The sequence below is a fragment of the Hemiscyllium ocellatum genome, chromosome 10, assembly GCF_020745735.1.
Source record: "Hemiscyllium ocellatum isolate sHemOce1 chromosome 10, sHemOce1.pat.X.cur, whole genome shotgun sequence".
NCBI lineage: Eukaryota > Metazoa > Chordata > Chondrichthyes > Orectolobiformes > Hemiscylliidae > Hemiscyllium > Hemiscyllium ocellatum.
The window spans coordinates 28,805,241-28,821,503 of record NC_083410.1 but is presented as its reverse complement, the minus strand read 5'-3'; the positions used below and the strand labels follow the sequence as shown (position 1 = coordinate 28,821,503).

The following is a 16,263-nucleotide window of genomic DNA, read 5'->3' as shown; positions in this document are numbered from 1 at the left end:
TTGGCCCTCATTTTTATAATGTATTCAGATTACAATTCTCATCTTTTTGAGTAATAACTTTGAATAACAATTGGTACTTTTTATTTGAACATTTTAACATCTGTTTTTACCTTTATTAATATAGTTATGAACAGTATTTTTATTTCATTGCTGTGATTGAAAGCTTTTATAGTAAACTATCCTAGGGCTCTGAGAAGGCAATGATCAGTGGATTAATTTACACTGAATAAGATTCCTAAAAATACTTCTGTTTTACATCCTTTTGGGAGAACAGTATTGCCTTTGGGATACAGGTTCTCTGATTGATTGATTTGTCTTTTGTCGCTACTGACTATTCTAATTCACATGTTGTTGATTCTATTCAATCTTTATCTTTTCTAGGTCATATGTATAAGGTCAATGTTCCAGTGATGGTAACACAAAGTGCTGCAGGCCAGAAATATTTCCAGCAGCCTGTTCGTCATTTCATTCAGCAAGTAAATCCAGTTACAGGGCAGACAGCTCTCTTCCAACAAAACTCTGTTTCTAGTCAAACACATGTCATTCAGCAGACTTCACAAGACCAAGCACCAACACTCCAACAATCCAATTCAGGTCAAGTTTCCACACATCAGCAATTGCTGACCAACCAATCTTTTGATGTAGCTAATCAGTCTGTTCTGCAACAGCCTGGCATATCAAGACACGTATATATTCAACAACAGGGTACAATGAAACAGGTTGTTTTACAACACTCTGGAGTGGGAGTACAGACAGGGCCACCTATTGTTATTCAGAGACAGTCCATAGCAAACACAGGAACGCTAGCACAACATGTAATATCCACACAGCCAACTCAAATGGAACAGTCTGTGGAAGAACAAGTGACCACTGGCCAGACTCAACATCTGTTAATTCAAAATTCAGATAATGCTCTTCCAGCTCATACACTTATTGTACAAAACCAAGCACCTGAACCAAATGAAGGAACAAACATACCACAATGTGTTTCTGAGCAGTGTGTAGTCCAACAGTTTACACCCCAGGTAAGAGATTAGAAAAATGAGCACTGAAAGACATTAATGTACAGATTTGAAAATTTTTATGTCCATAACATGCAGCTTCTGACATCAGGAAGTTGAGAAGCTGAGACATAAAGGATTGTTCTAATATAAAATTATATTGTTTTATCTGCTTAAAAATACAAACTGAGTGGAGAATTGAAAATGGCTAAAAAGTAGCTAATTATTTCACACCATGTAGCATGCTGGTTTACTATGTTTCTTATGAGTGGAGCACCTGGAAACATTATTAATCTATTGCTTTTGAACCAATCTTAAGTAAATCAGAAATGCCAACAAAATGTTGGTAAAGGCAGGAACCACTTCAACACTTAAGAAGTATTTGGATGAACACTTGAAATGGATACAAGGCTGTGAGCTAAATGTTGGAAAATGGGAAGAGTATATAGGTGCTTGGGAACACTCTGCTAGCTAGAGTCATACCTGGCACTTAAGATGAATGTAATTGTTGGAGGTCAGTCATCTCGAATGCAGGACACCTGTGGACATTCCTCAGGGTAATGTCCTAGGCCCAACCATTTTTAGTTGCTTCATCAATGACCATGCTTCCATCATAAGGTCAGAAGTGGGGATATTCTCTGATGATTGTGTAATGTTCAGCATCATTTGCCTCTCCTCAAATGCTGAAACAGTTCATTTCCAAATGCAGCAAGACCAGGACAATATCCAGGCTTAGGTTGACAATGGCGAGTAGGATTTGTACCATACATGTGCCAGGCAGTATTCAACTCCACAAAAGGTAGAATCCAACCAATGCCCCTTGACATTACCATCACTCAATCCATTATCAACCTCCAGGAGATTAGTATTGACCAAAAACTGAACTTGACTATCTACATAAACACTGTGGCTACAAGAATAGGTCAGAGGCTAGGAATATTGCAAAGAGTACCCCACCACCTGACTCTCCCCAAAACATGTCCACCACATACAAGGTGCAAGTCAGGAATGTGATGGAATACTTTCCACTTGCCTGTATGAGTGCAGCTGTTCCAACTTTCAAGACACTTGACACCAACCAGGACAAAGCAGCTCACTTGACTGGCATCAGATCTACTCCCTCCACTCAGATGCAACAATGTGTACCATCTACATGATACATAGCAGGAATTCATCAAAGATCTTTAGACAACACCTTCCTAACCCATGGCCACTACATTGAGAAAGATGGGGACACCTGATGTATGCCAGCACTACCATCTGCAAGCTCCTGACCAAACCACTCATATCCAGAATTGAAAATATATTGTTGTTCCTTCAGTGTAGCTGGCTCAAAATCCTAAAATGTCCTCCCTAATGAAAATGTGGGTCTACTTTCAGCATATGGACTGCAGTGATTCAAGGAGGCAGCTTGCCATTGCCTTCTTGAGGGCAATTAGGGATGGGCAAAATATGCTGGCCCAGACAGGTACATCCATAATCCAGTAAATGAATTGTTATGGAAAATGTTAGAATCTATTATTAAAAATGTGACACCAGGACACTCGAAAATAATGTTAGGATTGAGCAAAGTCAACATGGATTTATGAAAGAGAAATCATGTTTGACAAACTGTTTGAAGTTTTTTGAGGATGTGGCTCTCAGATTGGATAAGTGGGGAACCAGAGAAAATAATGCATTTTGGTCATTGGAAACATTTGCTAAGGTTCAACAGCAGGTTAGTAACCAAAATTAGAACACTTGGGATGGATTGAGGATTGGTTAATGGTTAGAAGACAAAGAATGGATTTGTTATTCTAATGTTAGTGGGGACCTGCAAGGATCACTACTTCGGCCTCAACTATTCATAGTCTGTGTCAATGATTTGGATGTAGGGACCAAATGTCATATTTCCATACTTTCTGATGAGACAAGCTAGCTGGCAGTGTCAGTTGCTTGGAGGTTGCAAAAGACCTTCAAGTAAAGAACATGGCACATGGAAATGTGAAGTTACCCACTTTGTTAGGAAAAGTAGAAAGGCAAAATATTTTTGAATGGCAAGTGATTATGAAGTGTTAATGTTCAAAGGTACTTGGGTGCCCCTTTCATAAGTCACTTGAAAGCTAACAAGCCAATAGGAATGTGAGTTGTCTATTGCCTTAACAATACAGAAAACAGGTTTTAAAAACATTTGCTGCAATTCTTTAGATTCTTAGTAGGACCACACCTGGAGTTTCATGTTCTCAGTCTATAAAGAATGATATACTTATCATAGAGAGAGTTAAACAAAAATTCACCAGAAGACTGATCCATGGAATGGGATTTTCCTTTGAGGAGACTGGGTGTCTATTCTCTAGAGTTTTGAAAAATCCCATTGAAGCATGTGATATTCTTGGAGGCTTTGATAAGAGAAATAAGGGAAAGAGATTTCTTCTGACTCCGGTCTAGAACCAGGGGAAACAGTTTTAGTAGAATGAAAGGCCACTTGGGATTGAGATAAGGAGAAATTTATTCATTTAGAGAGTGATGAATCTTAGGCATTCTTTACCCCAAAGGAGTAGAGGTTCAGGCATTTAATATATTCAAGCCTGCAATTATTTGATTTCCAGACATTAAAGCTATCAAGGGTGTTTTGGATAGTGTGGGGGAAAATGGCATTGCAGTAGAAGATCAGTGAACTAGTTAAATGGCAGAGGAGATCATTGGGCTGAGTGGCTTGGTCAATTTTTCTGTGAGTCAAAAGAGAACATGTTCAGTATAAGAACAGGTTCAATCAGCTAAAGTAGGTTTGAGATGGTCGGGGCTATTTATATATTTGTTTAAGGAAGAAATTGCTGTCCTCGTGAAGGATAGGTTTCTAATGTAATTGGTGTCCACTGCAAAAAGAGCGAGTTAAGAGCCAGAAACCTTTTAAAGTGGAAGTTAGTGTCTGAAAAGTTTTAGAAGAAACTGGTCATGAGAGAAAACTTAGTTGAGATAGGCAGAAACAAGTTATCCGAGACAAAACATTGAGGTTACCAGGGACATCTTGTATGTGGACCTTGGAAAAAGGTAGACACAGGCTCTGAAGTTTTAGGCTTGAAGTCTATTGGTAAATGTTGTGGGAAAGAGAGTGGGAAATCCCCAAAGGAGATGATGTCAGTGACCATTTGAGAAATTATAGCTTGATGATTGGTGATGGAGTCATGGTTGAAGAAGAGTTGTTAGAATTGGCATTTAGCATCTGACAAAAAGCAACAGCAGGTTAAATGAGCAGAACTGCAGTAATTACAGGATTTTATAAATTCTTTGGTTACTATTTTGCTCATTTTCTTTGAAGTTTGTGACCACGGTTTTATGTTCACCCTCTCAAATTTCCACACAAAGCTGTAGGTTTAGAAAGATCCAAATCTGTGGAAATAGTTCCTCCTGTTTTTTTCCAAATAAAATATGTATTTAATTATATCATCTTAATGGTATCACTTGTACAGTCATGAACTCGTGTTCAAATTTGCACAAGATTATGTTCAAGCAACCTTAAACCAGACTGGATATCTTGAGGCTACTGTAGCATTTTTTTTTTGCTTTACAATTTGATTATTATTTGTTTTGGTGAATTAAATTTTGATTATACCATTTAGGTGAATGAAACCTTGTTAATGGTTGCCACCACATCTGAGGAACAACCAATCAAAGCTGAAGAGTCATCCATCCCACAGTTAGATGGAACTAATGATACGTCTTCAGATGAAGAAATTGGTAACCTGCGGGAAGTGGAAGAAAATGATATACTTGGAATTATTGATGCTGAAGACCTTAAAGCTCTTGAAGGTTATGATGAAGATGATAGTTCTAGCCCTGACACCTCCAGTGATGGCTCTGATGAAGAACCTAAAGAAGAAATTATAGAAGAAGTAATTATGTAAAATATTTTGATCATGATCTTAGTTCCTATAAAGATGAGTAATCACATATAATTGTAGTAAGTATAAGACATGGGAGCAGAAGTAGTTCTTTCAGCCCATCAGCTCTCCCTCACTATTCAGTTAAGTTATAGCTGATCTGATAATCCTTGATTCCCCTTTCCTGTCTTATCCACACAGCCGTTGATTCCCTAACTGGTTAAAAATCTGTCCATCTCAGCCTTGAATATACTTAACAACATAATCTCTACAGGTCTCAACTGTAAAAAAACTTCCGCAGATTCATGACCCTTTGAGAGATGAAATTCCTCCTCACCTGTCTTAAGTGGGTGACTCTTACTTTGAGATTATGTTGTCCCAGAAAAGGAAGCAACCTCTCAACAGTTCCCTAATAATAGTATAGATTTTAATAGGGTCATATCTCATTCTTCTGTACACCAGTGAGTACAGACCCAACTTCTCATAAACATTCCTGTATGCCCAGGAGCAATCTAGTGAACCTTTTTTGGACTGTCTCCAAAGGAAGTTTGCATTTCCTTAGATAAGAGGAGCAAAACTGTTCACAGTATTCCAACTGTGGTCTAACGTGTGCCCTGTACAGTTTTAGCAAGGCCTCCCTATTTTTATATTCTATTCCTTCTGAAACAAAGGCCAAAATTCCATTTGCCTCTCCTAATAACTACTGAATTTGTATGCCAGCTTCTTGTAATTTATACATGAGGTCCTCAAAGGCTGGAATTCCCTCCCAAATGGCAAGTAGGTCTGCCTACACTGCATGGACTGCCACAGTTAAACGTAAGAGCTCCCTCCCACCTTATCACGGACAATGAGGTATAAACAGTAAATGCTGGCTCAGCCAGTGAAATCCCCATCCCTCAAATGAGCATTATTAAGATATACATAAGTTTTCGGTGGTAAGGGGAGAAGGCAAGAGAATACGGTTGAGAAATGTATCAGCCATGATTGAAAGGTGGTGTAGACTCGATGGGCTACATGGTCTTGTGGTATTTTGCTGAATATAATAGTTCTTGGAAGAGTACAAATGCACCCATTATCTCTGAAGATACTTCCTTTAACAATGTGGGATGTATCTCATCAGGCTTAGGGGATTTTTTTGCCTTTAGCTCTGTTAGTTTATCTAGTACGTTTTCTCCAGTGATTTATTTTTGTGTTTATTTCTTCTTCCTCCTCCCTCGCCCACCCATCCCACTCGATTATTTAGCATTCTTGGAATGCTGTTCATGTATTTATCCGAAAGACTGATGTGAAGTATTTATTCAACTCCTCTGCCATTTTCTGCTTTCCCGTTATTGTTTTCCCAGCCTCATTCTCTAAGGGGGCTATGTTCATTCTGGCCTTTCTTTTCACATATTTAAAGAAGCTCTTGCTATTCATTTTTTCTTTACTTGATAGTTTATCCTTGTTCATTTTCTCCCAGTTTATTATGTTTTTGGTTTTTATAACTTTTCCAATCTTAAAAGTTCTTTCCCACATTATGTTTTTTTCTTTCAATTTGATACTGTCCTGATCTATCTTGGTTAACCATGACTGGGGACACAATGGCCTAGTAGTCTTATCACGGGACTATTAATCCAGAAACTCAGCTAATGTTCTGGGGACCTGGATTCAAATCCTGCCATGGCAGATGGTGGAATTTGAATTCAGTAATATATCTGGAATTAATGATCTAATGATGATGATGAAACCATTGTCGATTGTTGGGAAAAACCCACCTGGTTCATTAATATCCTTCAGGAAAGAAAACTTCCATCCTTACCTGGTCTGACCTACATGTGACTCCAGACCCACAGCAATATGGTTGACTCTTAACTGCCCTCTAGGCAATTAGAGATGGGCAATAAATGCTGGTATAGCCAGTGATGCCCTCCCACGAATGAATAAAAAACATAGATTGATTCATCCACTTCCCAAGAATCCTCCTTACTGAGATGTATTTTTGTTGTAAGTCACGAACTATTTTTAAAATATCTGCCAGTTTTCATCAAATGTGTTTTCTATTAAACTGCTTTTCCAATCTATTCCAGCCAACACTATCCTCATTCCTTTGTAATGGCCCTTATTTAAGTTTAGCACTGTTGTTTCTGACCCTTTTTTTTACTTTGAAACTTAGTACTATGTTATGGTCACTATTTCCGAGGGGATCTTTTATTCTGAGATCATTTGCCCATTATCAGATCCAAAATAGCCTGATCTCTGATCTCTGGGCCATTCAATCATAAGACAAGTAAATATTTGACTCTATCCAGATTTCAGTACTTCTGTTGGTACTAAAAGGATTTCCATTTTGTTTAGCCCAATTTTTGGTAATCTTAAATGGAAGTATGGTAAAAATGTTTATTTTGTCGTTTGTTCTGGTACAGGTTCTCATCATATTTTTAGCAAATTAAGAGGATAGATTTAGAGTTACTGCTGGCACAGAAGCTTTAATATATTGTTTACTTCGAAAGTATATTTTGTGAGACTTGGCAGATCTTAGAGGTCTGGTGGATTTTAACTCAGTGTTTCTAATAGCAGTAGAGGTATATTCTAATTAAGAATGTTAGATAATATTTTAAATTGGTTAGGTATTCCTGTCTGAGGTACATCATTGAAGCATAATGTGTGAATTTACAAATCCAGTCCTTTGATATTTGGTAATAACTGGGTTAGCAGTTACGTAGTGAATAGTGCTTCATATATCTTGTAATGCTGAACTATTAATTTTAAAAAATGAATTTGTTCATGCAGGCAGGAAATTAAGAAGTGTTCTTGGTCCAAAATATCAGTTTTTCCTTTATAGGTATTGTATTGATTTTTGGCAATCATCCAGACCAAATCTGGTCTTTATTTGAGACTTTTGGCTGCTGAGAAGTTTTGATTCCCCAATGAGATTTTACTGCATGAGCCATATAAACTTAATACTCTTCCAGTTATTTTATAAATAAATGCTCTGTACTCGACGTGTTTCCTCTGCCCAAATCCCTCAACTTAACATTATGAATCTGTCTGCTAATCTTTCTTTCAGAATAATTAATAATATGAAGCAAACATGCAAGTCTCACAGACAATATTTTTGAAGAATTAAACATTAACTGGATCCTTGGAAAAATGAATTGTGAAAATTCTGCAGCTGTTGGTCTCTAACAAAACGCCAAAATTCGAGTTTATTGATTTACAAAATGATGGCTGTTTATAAAATGATTCAGAATATGTGCAATGAGTTCTTGAATGGTTCTGACTGCAATACATTAACAACATCTTGTTACATAATTCATTTTTAACCTTACTTGTCTGTTTCAATAACCTAATTAACCAAAGTAAAATTTATTGCTGTAAGTGACAGTCAACTGCTTATTTAAAATAAAGGTCCATAAATTATGAATCCACTTAGGTAAATCAATTTTGTAAACTATACAAAGGCCCAATGCTTTGTTGCATTACAAAAAAAATGGCACTGGACACTTGGTTTTATATGTGGTGTGCAGTCTTTTTGTTAGGAAATTCATGTGTGCTGCCAAAACACTTGGTGTAGATTATCAGATAGATTAAGAAGAATACAAAAAGATAAGGCAAATAGGAAGTACTGATGTACTAATGTCAGGCTCTTGTTTAAAAAGCTGAAGATTTGAGGGGAAAGTATGGATGGAGTTGGATTATGAGAATTGTAATCCATAAGATTGCTACATGTATGACTTTAAAGTGAAGAGGAAATTAGTTAAAATAGCAGATTTGAAAATGATTTCAGAGGTGTAGAGTTGATAAAACTGTTTTGCAATTTAGAAGAACAAAAGGAGAACTAGAATTTCTCTATTATATTCTTACCCAAGGATATATTCTGTACAACTTTGCATCGCTGCTTGTTAAATAAGGTCAATTCTGCTCCTGTTACATGGTGAAAGCTCCTCAGCAAATATGCTGCTTTGTATCCTTCCTTCAAAGGTTTGGCACATTTTGTTGTTTTTATGGGATACAGGTCTTCGGGTTTCATGTGTTTTTCGTGGGATCTCTAGTAGTCAAAATAAAAAGTAACTTTTGTCAGATTTGCTTGAATTTCTTAGCCAAAACTGAAAGAGGGTGTTTTGATTTGTTATTGGAATGAATCCCTGGAGACAGACAGTAACTGAACATTACATCTTTAGTTTGAAGTGATATAAGTAAATGTAAAGTCTGCTTTCATAAGAAGATAGTGAAGTGTTAACCAGGACTAACTACTTCAGTAGCACTCAGTGCAAGACATGGCAGATCCAGCAGTGTCCACCACTGAACAAGTTTCTCCATTTTTCTTGTTATAATCTTGGAAAAAATCTCCATTAGTGTTTTACCATAGCTAATATTAGCAGGGAAATCTTTGGCATCAGCAGAGATGGATGGACAGCTTTGCTTTCACAAACTGACTTTTTTCCTTTGAGTTATTCTTTAGCAGTCAACTTGACACCATGAACAGTAAAAGCAAGAGGTTCCTGCCCATGATATCAATTAGCAAGAATTTTGTGACTTTTGCAGCATTAATCTTTGCTGTTGTTCTTTGGTTTGTGACTGAGCCTGTGCCTTGCTCTTCTGCTGTTTTGTACTTCGCTTCTTTTCTCGTACTCCTGGATAGAATACATCTGTTTGCAATTTTCTCTTTGAAGAAGTAACGAAGAGGATTGTTGAGGGCAGAGTGGTGGGCGTGATCTTTATGGACTTCAATAAGATGTTTGACGAGGTTCACCATGGGAGACGGGTTAGCAAGGTTAGATCTTATGAAATACAAGGAGAATTAGCTGTTTGGGTACAGAACTGGCTCAAAGGTAGAAGAGGAGGGTGGTGGTGGTGGAGGGTTGCTTTTCACACTGGAGGTCTGTGACCGTTGATGTGCCACAAGGACCGGTGCTGGGTCCACTAGGTTTCTTCATTTATATAAATGATTTGCATGTGAGCATAAGAGGAAGAGTTTGTAAGTTTGCAGATGAGACCAACATTGGAGGCTTGGTGGACAGCGAAGAAGGTTACCTCAGATTACAATGGGATCTTGATCAGTTGGGCCAATGGGCAAAGAAGTGGCAGTTGGAGTTTAATTTAGATAAATGCGAGGTGCTGCATTTTGGGGAAAACAAATCTTAACAGGACTTATACACTTAATGGTAAGGACCTTGAAATTGGTCAGAGTATTGAGTACAGGAGTTGGGATGTCATATTGCGGCTGTACAGGACATTGGTTAGGCCACTGTTGGAATATTACATGCAATTCTGGTATCCTTCCTATTAGAAAGATGTTGTGAAACTTGAAAGGGTTCAGAAAAGATTTACAAGGATGTTTCCAGGGTTGGAAGGTTTGAGCTATATGTAGTGGTTGAATAGGTTGGGGATGTTTTCCCTGGAGCATTGGAGGCTGAGGGGGTGACCTTACAGAGGTTTATAAAATTATGAGGGGCATGGATAGGATAAATAGACAGGGTCTTTTCCCTCGAGTAGGGGAGTCCAAAACCAGAAAGCATAGGCATAGGGTGAGAGGGGAAATATATAAAAGAAACCTAAGGGGTAACTTTTTCACAGAGGATGGTATGTCTATGGAATGAGCTGCCAGAGGAAGTGGTGGAGGCTAGTACGATTGCAACATTTAAAAGGCATCTGGATGGGTATATGAATAGGAAGGGTTTGAAGGGATATGAGCCAGGTACTGGCAGGTGGGGCTAGATTGGGTTGGAATATCTGTTCGGTTTGGAAAAGTTGGACCGAAGGGTCTGTTTCCATGCTGTACATCTCTATGACTCTATGACTGCTTTGCCTGTGTTTTACTGGGTCACAGTATCCACCATGAACACAACCATAAGACTATGAAGCTGCATGTCCATAGTAATGCCAACTGCAGTCTGTGCCAGTGAAACATGGAAAAGAAGAGAAAAGGTATAACAAGTGGAGGTTTTCCATTACTATTGCCTCCCAAAAGTCTTGGGCATCACTTGGAGAGACATCATCAAGGAAGAAGTGCGACAGAGGAATGGTCAGAAGCATCAATGGAACATCGTAAGAGAAAGATAAATGAGGGCAGAAGGGCACCTAATTAGCCCTCTAAACCTGGAAAACGAAGGATGGGATGGACAAAGAAAAGCTTTTGCTGCACACGCACTGAGGAAATTCAAGAGCGGAATACTGCATTGACTGGACTGAAAGAGATTTTAATGGATCCAGATTGGTTGCAGAGGCTTTCTGCCTCCCATGTAAGACCAGATTGACAAGTTGAACTGTGTTCTACTGGTGCATTATAATTGTTTATTTAGTTATGTCATAGTTTGAACAGCGGTGATATGAGTGGCAGTTGTAGTGATCTTTACACTAGATCAAAGTGATTAAAGAAGGTAGTGAACTGCCATCAGCTTGAGAGTAATTAAAGTTGAGAAATAAATGCTGACCTATAAAGGAAATTTGATTCCCAGAAATCCCCAAAAGCAAGTTGGTCACCTGCAGTTATTAGCCATTTTTGACAAAGGGAAAGAGGCTGATAATATAACCAATGCTTAGAACAATAGAAATAGACCTTTAACAGGCTTGGAATTTTCATATTTAAGATTATTTTTTCAAGGTCTTTTCATTGTATTAACTCAAATTCACTGAATACATACTTCTGTCTAACCTACTTGCACTGAATTAGATCTTTGTCCAAAAAACAGCATATTACCTTCTGGGATTACTGAAAAGCTTTAGCATATGGATAAATATAGAGAGACGACCTTGTTGATACATATAGTCTTAACACATTATTATTACTTAACCCCTCAGATTGTTAGGAAGTAGTACATGATGGTTTGAGTTCAGTTGCTCAACAAGAGTGTTACTGTATCAGGGGATATCTTGCTTGGGTTCATTTCTGTTGGTTAAGTAAACAGACTGTAAACTGACACAGATTATCAAAATGGTCAGGGATTCCATTCATGAGGAAAGAAATACTTCTGTTTGAGCTCCTGATGTAACATTACTCATACTGGAAACAGGATTTGTTCTCTAGACCTTCTGAAGCTTGAAGAGAAAGAGAGTTTCATTTCAATCTTGAAATTACTTTTAATGATCTTGTGGGCCAGAGCTTGACTGTCTCCATGAGATTAGTCTTTTTTTTGTCATTGACCATTGAAGCATTGCCACCTCAGTTTCCTTGCAAATTTCTAATTGATCTGTAATTCTACAAGTCAAATGAAAAGTAGTATAATAGTGCAAATTTTCCATTGCAACCATTATTTTGTATAGTTGGTTTTGCTTTTAATCTCTTTTTCTTATTTCTCTCAACTGTCATTAATCTTTAAAAGACATTTGAATGTTTGTTTTAATATTTTAGAAGCTTTGCAACACCCAGCTACTTTCAGGTTTACCTTGTCCTTTCTTCCCAATATTGCTTGCTGTCCACACTTCATGGTTATTTCATTGGCAGTAAAGCATTGTGGGTTATGAAAGGCACTACAGTAATACAATTCCTTTCCTCTATCTTTTTCTATTAAAATTGTGTTCTGTGAATCTTGGTCTTTCAATTGTTTACTTTTTCAATTTTATATAAAGCCTGCAGAAATGTTATTGTTATTAATCTTTGGTAATTAATGGTGCAAAATTAATTTGAATGCAATTATTTTGCAGGATCCTTTAAATTCAGGCGATGATGTGAGTGAACAGGAGGTACCTGATCTATTTGATACAGATAATGTAATTGTTTGCCAATATGACAAGGTGAGAACTTTTTTTGTTAGTGCATTCAAGCAAATATGTATTTATATTTTTCTTTCAAATCATGTTTTTTATTTTAGAAGTTATCTGATACCCAGTAGATGGGCAGATTCATGCAGCAATTGTTTTCAATTCCCTACTGTTATGTTTTTGCTATGGGGTGGTGGAAGAAGAAACTACTTATTTAACCGTATGACAAGAGATAAAGTTAGAAAGAAATATATACTCGGCTGTCTTTCTACCTGTCAGATAAGATGTAGAAACCTTGTAAGCAGGCACATGTTTGGCTCATCACTTGCCACAAGATCTGTACATCTCAGAAAAAATGAGAGTAAAATGAAAATATTAAAAAATGGAAAAGCTCAGGAAAAAAATACAATTTTATGTTGGGAGCTCATTTATTTCAGTTGCAGAACTATTTATAACTACACTTGTGATATACTTTTAATTAATGCCCATTTGAAAGCTCTAATATCTGTCCTACGTGACTTAATTAAAAAATGATTATAGTTCATTTAGAAAACATTGAATTTCAGGAATGCAGAAAAGATGAGTAGTTTTGAGCCTTGTCTGTGCAGTTGGTGTTCTGTATTATAAAGTACTTGAAGCTCTAGGTTTCAAAATGAGCTAGTGCTACTTGGCTTTTATTCTTCCTTCCATTTTAGGATGATTTTGACACTTGCCCAAAGACAATTGAAGATTCTTTACTTCTTCCTTCCACCTCTCTTGTCAAAAAAGATCTTCTACATCAGCAATTTATATTTACTTAGTCCTGTCAACGTAGAGAGGGAAATAAAAGTGTCAGGTGTCAGACTTCAAGTGGTAAATTATGAAAAATGGTCAGACGTATGATTGCAAAGGTGGATTTTGTCCAATATCAGAAAGATCAAGCAATGTAGAGCATTTGAGGCAATTCTGGTGTGCAGTATGAAATTTATTTGAGTATATCAGTTCTATGCTTCCTTGTCTGAAAATAGATAATATCTTCCTAATTAACCAGTAAATTTGTTGAGTTCATAAGATTCAGATAATGGGATGAGTAGCAATGAAAGGAATAGAATTAGTTCTTACTACTTAAACATAGATTCTAACCAGTCAAAAGTAGTGGCCTGATTGTGAATGGATAGTACACGAACAGTCTCTAGCTATGTCTGTCATTATTTATGTGATTAGAAATTTGTCTGAACTTCTTGATGTCATTAATTGCAACTTTCAAACAGAAGTTTGAGCAATTTTAAGTCACTAATTACATTGAGATGAATAAAAATTTTCTCTTTGTGGTGTGAGAAATGTTTGGTTGGTGGTCTACAAAATAGTTCACTGGGCACATTGGATTAGAACTTAAGGCGGCACTGCTGATGTTAGAATGATGCTTGTATTATGAAATCATAAAACAGTTTTATGAATTAGTAAAGAGGTTGTATGGATAATACACTGATTCAAAATGTCATAGTCCTGTTGACTTTCTGATGTCTGGTTCACAGACAAAGTATTTCAATAAGAATGAATATTGTAGAAGTTAATGTTATGCTTGATCTTCAGTAAACAGAAGAAACAGCCTGTCAACATACATGGATTATGTGCCACAGTACATTGTACTAATTCTTCTTATGGTATTTTATCACTTGATTGACTTCACTGTGATCAAGAAATGGCAACTTCTTTACGCAATTATTTTAATTAGTAAACTGCAAGAACCAGATTTTGTAATGTTGGATCACTGGCAGTGAGTTTTCTTGCTACTGAAATAATACCCTAGATTACACATTTAAGGGTAGAGTTTTATACCACTTGTAAATGCAAGAATACTGTCACTGAATCAATTTCATAGCAACTAGGGGCATTGCGGAAAGAGCAGTTTGGCTTGAAGTTTTGCTCCTGTATCCGACAGAGTCGGGAAGATCCCTGGCTCCACAAACCTGACTCCGAAGTGATGTAGCTTTTCTTCCTGGGTAGGGGTGTTAATGAAATGCAAGTGCTCTACTAATAGAAAAAATTCAGAGACCATTTGGGTTGCTGGGTGTCGAAGTGGGTTGCCTGAAAGACTGCTGTTGGTGCTCCAGAACTTTGCCCCAGCTGTGAAACAAAATAAAACGTAATCAGTACTCAGCTCTTATATATTCAGCATGCCTCATCCATACCACCTCATACACCACGCTGAACCCTCATTGCTACCCATATCCTCACGTCATGCCCTCGACCCACTAACCCCATAGCCTTCATACTGTCCATATTAAGCTGTATCCCACTTTTCACTGCCAACAGACTCTTACACTCCTTTCATGCTATGTTATGTCCCTGCACAACACACACTATGCCAAGATATGCCCTGCTACTCAACACTATAATCCATTATAGCCCTTATGGCAACTTTATGCCATCCTATACCCTCCACCCACTATCATTTGACAGTCAGCTCTCCATGCTAACTCAAAGTGCCCACAATAGGCAGACTCAGGACCTATGTTGAGATCAAATAAATAAAAAGTCCAAAGTGTCTACCCATGACTCCACAATATTTTTAAAATGTCTCAACACTGATTAACTTCCCCTAACATAATATAGAAATATGCATGTTTACTCATAGCTCCACAAGGCAGAATTATGGTGCTGAAGGAGACTTTTCTGCCCATTTGTGTCTGATACAATACTCCATCTTTGTTCTCGATATTTTTAATCAATCTGTTGAGAAATGTTATGATAAATGTGGAGAGCAGGTGAAACTGAGAACTGGGTCTCCTGACCCAAAAGTAAGGGGCACTACCAATGCACTGTACGAAGGCACGTCAAGAACTCAGCTGTTAATGAAAATGTGGTAATGATGGTTTTTATAAATCAGCCATGCAGCACAAATCCAGACCTGGAGTTTATGTCAGCAGAATGAAATAGCAAGCACTGGTTTTTTTCTAAATTGCAGATTGTTTCTTTTAACTACAGGGCGGAGATTTAATGCCCTTAGCAGTTTAACATTTCCTTGGATAGCTTGACAGTTCCATTTCGTTTATCCAATTTTTACCCACATTCACGTCTACCTTTATTAGTCACAAAGGGTGCCTTACTTCTCTCCAAGGTGCCCTGGACCGATCCAGAAGAGAACTTTAATATTCTAAAAGCGTATTTAAATTTAAACAACACTCCAGTACATTTAGAACTTATTTGCAAAGTTGTATGATTTCCCCTCTGAGAACTGGAAGCTACAACCAGTTCCTGTTTCTTTCACCCCGGCAAAAATTATACATAGTAGATTTACAGGCAGGACCTTTTTAGAAAATGAGCTCCAGAACCATTTTGGCACTTTGGAGATCAACTCCATCATTGTGAAAATTCAGGCTTTTTTCTGACCAGCATGCCAAGGGAGAAGACTTGCTTGGTGGCATCATTCTGTCATGACAAAATTTAATGTGAATGCAGGACCAGGTAAGTAGCAAATGAGAATGGATACTCTAGTCAGAAATAGGATGTTGGCAGTATGTGTTCGAGTCACATTGGTGAGGAAAAGCTTTCCAAAACAAGTAAATAACAGGCTGAGAGACAATCTGGTAGATGGCAATGAAGTCTTCTGGAGAAAGGATTCCAGTGATCATAGTTCTTAGAAGGTGGGGAGACATTTTCCATATGTGGTGATGATCATGAATGTATAGTCTGAAAGGATAATGAAGTCAGATTCAGTAATAACTTTCAAAAGGAGATGG

General features: G+C 37.5%; 1 protein-coding gene across 1 annotated transcript in view; it reads left to right on the top strand.

The window, feature by feature from the left end:
• LOC132819389 (stonin-1-like) overlaps positions 1 to 16,263 on the top strand; it is a 104,725-nt gene that overhangs the window by 82,347 nt on the left and 6,115 nt on the right. The window contains exons 8-10 of the mRNA XM_060830873.1: positions 382 to 1,025; positions 4,601 to 4,873; positions 12,485 to 12,574. Of these exons, the coding sequence (XP_060686856.1) occupies positions 382 to 1,025; positions 4,601 to 4,873; positions 12,485 to 12,574 (1,007 nt within the window). The remainder of the gene's footprint in view (positions 1 to 381; positions 1,026 to 4,600; positions 4,874 to 12,484; positions 12,575 to 16,263) is intronic.